Raw genomic sequence first — 7,664 nt, forward strand, 5'->3', positions numbered from 1 at the left:
GTTAAGGCTTCTCCTACTTTCTCCTTCTACGTTCTTGTATTTGTTCAATTCAACGGTTATAAACAAAAAAAAAAAAAAAAAAGATAAAGAGAGAGAAAGAAAAAGGAAGCACGGACATCATTTCTCATTTCCCATCACAAAATTTTGAATGGACCCATTCTCATTGCTTCTGAATCTTTATGAGTTGGCCCCATTTTCAGTGCATGCTTCCGGGTGATGATAATAAGCTGAAGTTGACCCCATTGAAACGAAGTTGGATTTGACCCAGTCTCCTTTACTTGTCACTATATTATTCTTAACATGATACTACTTACCCTACCTTTTTATCACGCAGACCACGTTATCATCCGATCACACACGTTAATAAAGAACTTCTTACATTAACACTAGAAATGTGGGAGTCTCTTTTTCTGTAGTTTGATTTTTCTCGTCACCAAGTAATTAATTATGTAGCTTAAGTTGGTAATGTGGAGTGGGATTGCAATGATAACGATGGATGGTTGGACGAAATTGAGGTCGTGACTTATAATAATGCACATTAATGAGAGATGGCCAGTCTTAATCAAAAGAGTATTTTAGCTGATCGGTGGTGGTAATGTTCATCATCTATTTATTATTGTTGGTTGAGTTCAAATTTTAAGATGGATAATGCTAGAGAGACTAAATTTGTAGACAAACTTTACAAACTAAATGATGCGTTACAAATAAAAAATGAGCACATTTATCCACGCTTAAGTAATAATTCAATCATCAATTTCCATATCATTTAGTTACAAAATTTTGTCTATAAATTTAGCATTCCTAGCATTACTTTTTTGAAATTTGTGGATATCCATTACAAATTTCTTAAAATTTAAACTCAACTAATAATGATAAATATAATAGCGACCATTATCATTATTTCAGAGCGATAAACAAAATTACATCAAATTAAAAAAGTGAAGATATGGGTTTGGTGGGGGTGGGTCCCACAAATATCCCTACAAGAATGATGACTCCAACGGATCAAAGACCTATATATATAAAGAGGATTTTTATTAGCACTTCAAAAATCTCATTCTACATTTCAAAATTTCTTTATTAGGAAAGAAAAATACACTTGTGAGAAATGTATAATGAGAATTTTGGAGTGCAAATAACATTTCCATATATATATATATATATATATGCACACACATATTTATACACACATATTTATATGGAATAATCATATGTTTAATTATGATTTCAATTAGCAGAGTGCAATTAGTAGAGTTACCGTAAATTGAATTAATTAATTAATTAAATGCATCTGCTGTGGGCATGCATGGATGGATTATGGTCGAGACTCGAGTGGATGATCCAAAGGCAAGCTGGCGCTCTCCGTGATTAAATGCGATATCATCATACGCATAAACAATATGATTATTTATTCCAATTCATCATATCCCTACACAATCATCATGTTCATGCATGTACTGCCAGTGCCACCAGCAACCCTATAAACTAGCGAGCGGGATTGGGATTTAATTATGAGTATACAAATCAGACAAATATAACACTTCAAGATTGAAGACCTACCAGTATGATTTGATTTTATTTTGCGCTAAACCTCGTTATTCACGAAAATTGAATCTTATATCTCATATATATATATATACACACACACAAGTAGATATAAAATATTAATACTTCTAAACTATAATGTTGATGGCCTTAGTTTTATCTGGTTATACTAATTATACCATAGAATATACATGTCCTAGTTAGTTATACTCCAGTAATTTTGACGGTGAGATAAACATAGTGTTAGAATATAAACACAAGCGTACGCGTATTTTGGCTAGATATTGGTTAAAAAAAATCTTATTGAAAGATGTTTTGGGTGTCTTTAAGTTTACAAAGGATTGAGACTGAAAATGAATCCTAAATTACTCACTTGTATTAAAATTGGAAGACGATATTGATTTTCTACAAGGATTTAATAGGAGAATCGTAGCCATTGTTTGTCTACTTAAATACAGCATATGCTCACATTAATTGACCCGCTCATTATTGAACTAAAACCTGTTGTCAATAGCCGAGCATTGAGAATTTAATAGTGAGGATAAGATTAGCTTTGAAGATCATGACTTCTGCAGGTTTTCTATATAATTCTTAATTACCTGCGGTGCATTAGATTTACCCTCAATTCAACCGTATAACACAAATCAAGGAAATTTCAAGAGGAAAACAACATTCTTACATCGTCTTCCGTGTAAAATATACAAACTAACCCCGATAAAATATTACTAATTCCAAATGAGGCCCAAACAAGTCTCCAGCAACATATCTACCTGAAAACGACAGTTACGGGAAGGATGCATGGAAGTGGTCCCTGGTCGGTGGCGAGGCTAAAAAATCTCACATTTTCAACATCATGACAAACAGAACAGAAAATAAACTCACTGTTCAATTCCAACGTTGAAGGTTGAAGGTTGACGGTAGAGATAAAACATAATAGTATAAAAACCTTAAAAACGACACTGAGGAGTAGTAGGTTGATTGTCTGAATTCTAATTAACCCTATTAATTTAACTTCTTGTTGTCCATTTCTGAAGTAGAATATTTACTATTTTACTACCGTCAGTTCATGTCTGGTTTCTTGACTAACCCTATTAATTAAGAGTAGGATTTTATTTTCTGCAGATCTCCTCCCTTCCCCTCATTTCCTCGCTTTTTCCTCTGTAAAGAAGTAAAAGCTTAATCGTGAGCATTCACGCAGGAGGAGAGTGGAGGGAGGGAATTCGAAAAAGAAAGAGAATCTGGATCCACCAATTAATCTTCTTCAACCAAAGTTAACGATGTGGGACTCGATTATTCATCATGCCCTTATACTGCTTTTGTGGACGCATTTAGAATCCAAGAAAAAAAAATGATCTGATAGAGAAGTTAAAAACAAGAACTTGACTGACATTACCAGAATATCGATTATATATCAACAACAGAAGGATCAACAAATAAATAGCGAGCAAGTATTGATAACATTCTTAAAAGGAAATTCATCATTTCGTCATTTTGGTTAATTTCCCACTTGACATGGATCAGCCTTTTCTATTAACACGTACGATTTAATTATCGTTTGATAAACACAAGTCTATAAAAACGATTGCCGGTCAAATGAAGATCTAAAATTACTCCCAGAAGATAAAATTAAATGGAAAGTAAATGCATTTTAAACCCAAAAAGCAGTCGTCTTTGTCCATTTTCTTGCAGCGTTTTGTGTCCAAAAGACGGAACATTTACAGGACCCAAGAAAAACTAAACCCTAAACCAGACAACATAGAAGCCAGCAAAAGCAACTAACTTTTGTAACCTATAGCGATATATCTATACCATAACCCACCACCGAAACCCGACCCAGATAACAAAACGACATGATCAGAAACTAGAACCAAAACCCATAACCCAGAAAAGGAATATTAAATCCTTTTCTTTTTCTTCCGGGAAATGGGTCAGAAGATACTTTTTGTTACTTGGAAGTCTCCAGCTCCGGCCAGGCAAAGCAATCACCATTGTTCTCGGCTATCCCACCATCACCACCAGTCATAATCTGCCACGTGTTGCACCCGACAGAACCCCCAGAAACAGCTCCATTGTTGTGGATCACATTTCCAAAATCACCCACGTCGGGAAAAGCGAGCACACCTCTGCCGCCGTCGTAGCCGTAAGTACCCACTTCGTCAAACCCTTGCCCGAGCCCCAACCCGTACCCGAACCCACTAAACGCCAAGAACCCAGGTGCCGGTGGGCCCTGAGCACTCAACAGAGAAGTGAAGCCGCCGTTTCCAACAGCGCTCTCGTTCAGGTCCATCAGTTTTTCGTGATCCGTCGCCGTCTCAGGCTTCGGTTCCACCGGAAAGGAATTGGGTTTAGCGGACGCGACGGAGCTGACCTCCTGGGTCAGTGAAGAGGAGGAGGGCGAGCCCGAGGAGGAAGAGCAGGATGGGCGAGAACGCTTGGTGTTCTTGCGAGACCCGCCGCCGACTGGGACATTGCGGAGGGTTCCGCCGTGGGTCCAGTATCGGCGGCAGGACTTGCAGAAGTGGCGTGGCTGGGCGAGGTTGTAATTGTTGTAGTAGCAGAACTTGGTGTTGTCAGAATCACAGCGGGGGCAGTGAAGCGGCTCGGTCTGCTGCGGCGGAGGGTGGCCCAGGCTGTGCTGGACTCTCGTCGTCATCGACGGTCGCATTTGCTCGTCGGCGGAGTCAAACGGCATCGTGAGTGTTGTCGTTTGGAGAAAGGAGGGGGAATTTGGGCAGAGAGATAGGGGGGAGATATTCGGAAGTAGAAAGGAGGGTTTTATCGAGGAGTGAAGAAGGTGGTGCGAGTGACACGTGGGACGGCTGAATTACCACCTCCCTAATAATCTGATTTGGTAAATTTAAGTGGGTAAACTTATCCTTTCGTATTTATCTGCTTTTTTAAAAAAGAATTAACAGTTCGGTTTAGTATTTAGTGACATGTACGGAGGTGGTGACGTGGGTGAATGTGATTGGCAGATTGATGGTGCTGGGGATAATGATATTTTGTGGTGTGTCTTGTGGGGAAGCTGGCGTATCAGGTAGGGTTGGCGTGATTTCTACTCAACCTTGTTCTTGTCATCAACTTGGTTCAGTCGGAAATGAATCGGACCAAGTTCTTCCTCGATCCCTGCAATATTATTTTTAAAGGTTCGGCAATATCCCTCCTCCTCATTTTACTGAGATTTTTTTATAAATTTTTTTGTGCAGATTCAGTTTTATTTATCTTTAATTCACTGTATTTATAATCTAAAACATGATGTGTCGCAAATATATAATTTTTAAGAAATTAAGTAGTTTTGCTATGATCGTTAAAATATTCTTTTCAGCACATTATTTCTCTCGTTGAAACTTTCTTTTCCAACGCATTATTTTTCGGATTCAAACTTTCTTCAATTTGTGAATACATATTAGCGCGGTCCAATTTTTTTACGAGATTAGTATGGTTCTTCAGAGTTCATAACATGGAATGTAACAATACCTCGTTTGTTTTGAATAAATGAAAAAAAAGAGAGAGGGAAAAGGAACATGTACTCCGGGGGGTTAATTAACCGTTGAATAAGGGGGAGAATAACTGAGGACCGACAATATGATGGGTGTCGGGCAGCGTGGGATACAATAATTGGTTTTGCCTGTCCCTTCTTCTTCCTCCTTCCTCTCCTGGGGTCTCGTGTTTACCTCCTGTCTCTCTCACTAATATTTTCGTGTCCACTGTCACAGTTTTTAACTCACGACTTACCACAACTTGAACCAACTATCATACATCACACTCATACATGATCTCTCTCTCTCTCTCTCCCTTCGCAGTTCATGCATAAATGTAGAGGGCCATTCTTGTATTATGTGAGATTAGCGTTGATTCGTTTGAGATTCAAACATAGAAGGGATTTTTTTTTTTTTTTTAATAAGTGCGATACAGATGATTCTGTAGAAGCGCGGCAAACTCCTATTTATATTTTTCTCTTTTATAACCTAAATTAATATTTACTTTCTATTTTATCTCTCTTGTCATATAACGCATACAATTATTAGGTTACGAGTATCCACTTGAACAAACTGAACCAGGATCCTCGTTGGATTCATTCTCTAAGGATCCTAGGAATCACGCAATCGTGTCCGTTTCCCGTATATCGTGCGGTCAGTTTTCGTTAAGTACTATTTATATTTAAATTTTAAATGATTTATGATCGTACAATATACGATAAACAAACACGATTATATGATCCCTAGAATCCCTAAGAAATGGATCCAGCGAGGATCCTGGTTCGAACAAACTATACACATCATGCATATATGGTAGCATGGATGCTTCTGCTCCGCCCCTTGGATATCGTGTGTACCTCCTCTCTCGGTACTAAAGCCTTGTGTCTAATCTAATAGTAATTACATGCCAGCTAGTCGTGCAGCTCCCTACCCTCAAGATTCTTATCGCAAGTAATGAGTAGTAGGTGCCCAAGTCACTCAACTCACCCCCTTTCAGTCATTCGCTTCAACATTGTCGGAGTTCTTGCTCCCCGTGACCCTGCCACCTTTCATTTCCTTTTTTTTTTCTTTTTTTCGTGGGTTTTTCGAGTACATATCAGAACATATTATGCAATGAGATTCTGAGTCGTTGGATCGTTAATTTTAAAATATTTGGCATATACATTTATTTGCTCATTTACCTAGTTCATGATAGCGAGTCTCGCATTTCTTTTTTCATACCTTTGTACTCCTCTCTTTTTTCTGTAATCGCTAGATTGATAAATTTAAGAGAGGATTAGAGAATCAGAGAAATGAGGGGAAAAGAAAAAAACGAGTGTTGCATGGTGTGTAATGAGTACGTACTAGTTTTTGGTGCGTATGAGCTCGTACATAGTACAAGGCTAGTACGCAAGCGGCTCCAGCAACTAGCCCAGCCAAGCTATAAAGAGAGTAAGTCATCGTGAATCTGTGTCAAAACTACAGATGCTCTTCTGCGACATAGTCTTCTCTCTGTTGCTGTCAATCGCATGGTATGGAGTGTATGCCGATCACTATCACCTTTCAGCCCCATTTTTCCGGTCAGTGCTTTTGACGACTTCTCAACGGTCACCACCGACAGTCCCCTGTACACTACTAATTAAACCCTAGCACTAACCCTAATACAGGAAGAAAAACTTGGGTCCAAGTGTAACGTGATTGTCCATGATCATGTGTGATTATATCTCTTGTCATCAGAAAAAATGAGATAAGTACAATAAACACAAAATGTACAGCTGTCTCTACTTTCAACACACGATTTAAATTTTAAAGATTGATTAAGTTAGGAAGATATATATTCAGTTAACTAGTTGAAAATGATAACTCTCACATTCTAAATGAGACTGGACGGTTTAGGTTACAATATACATAGCATAACACAATATTAATTTACATTTCTCATATTTAATCTTTTTTTTGCACGAGAATAATGGTATAATGGAGTCTTTTGTTTTGTTTTAACTAACTATCTAGTACTAATATGCTACTAAGTATTGTGTTTATCTGGTGATAATACGACGGATCTTGTTCCATTAGCGGTCCATGCTAATAGCAATCACTGCTTAAGTATGAAATCAGATGCCTTAATTATTTGATTTGGCCATGACATCCATCAGCAGCCTCTTGTTTCACACGTCAACTTTCTTGCACAAAGAAAGTAAACAACTTCCTTGCACAAATGCATTAGCAGTGTTAAATTATGAAGCAGTCCGAAACGAATCAGAAGGATTGATAAGTGTCAATCCAATATAGCAATACCATTTTAGTTACATGTTTTAAACATGCATTTACCTTCGAACAGGATGCTAATTAAACTTCCTTTATCTTTCTGCACCGAAAGTGATTGCTTGGTTATTAGTTGCATATTCAACTGTATACTCACCCGATTCGTGCTACTAAATGATCCATTTTCAAACGTTCGTTACATCTAACCCATCTATAACATTGATGAGCTAGAAGAAGAAATTAGCCACAGATGAAGGATATATGGACGGTTTGACCAATTGAGCTCTTTTTGTTATCCCTTTTGGGCTCACATGGAACCGACCATAAGACCACCACCAGAACTCGCAATTCTGCATGGCAACAACACACAGGTACTGCCATTAATTAGTTAAGGTG

The 7,664-nt window shown here is 38.0% G+C and overlaps 1 protein-coding gene across 1 annotated transcript; it reads right to left on the reverse strand.

The window, feature by feature from the left end:
• Positions 1-3,191: 3,191 nt before the first annotated feature.
• LOC137710037 (dof zinc finger protein DOF3.4-like) lies at positions 3,192-4,694 on the reverse strand. The gene has a single exon (XM_068449000.2). It carries the CDS (start codon positions 4,235-4,237, stop codon positions 3,491-3,493), a length of 747 nt encoding a protein of 248 aa, XP_068305101.1. The 5' UTR covers positions 4,238-4,694; the 3' UTR covers positions 3,192-3,490.
• Positions 4,695-7,664: the final 2,970 nt, after the last annotated feature.

The sequence above is a fragment of the Pyrus communis genome, chromosome 15, assembly GCF_041283825.1.
Source record: "Pyrus communis isolate YQ-2024b chromosome 15, ASM4128382v1, whole genome shotgun sequence".
Taxonomy (NCBI): Eukaryota; Viridiplantae; Streptophyta; class Magnoliopsida; order Rosales; family Rosaceae; genus Pyrus; species Pyrus communis.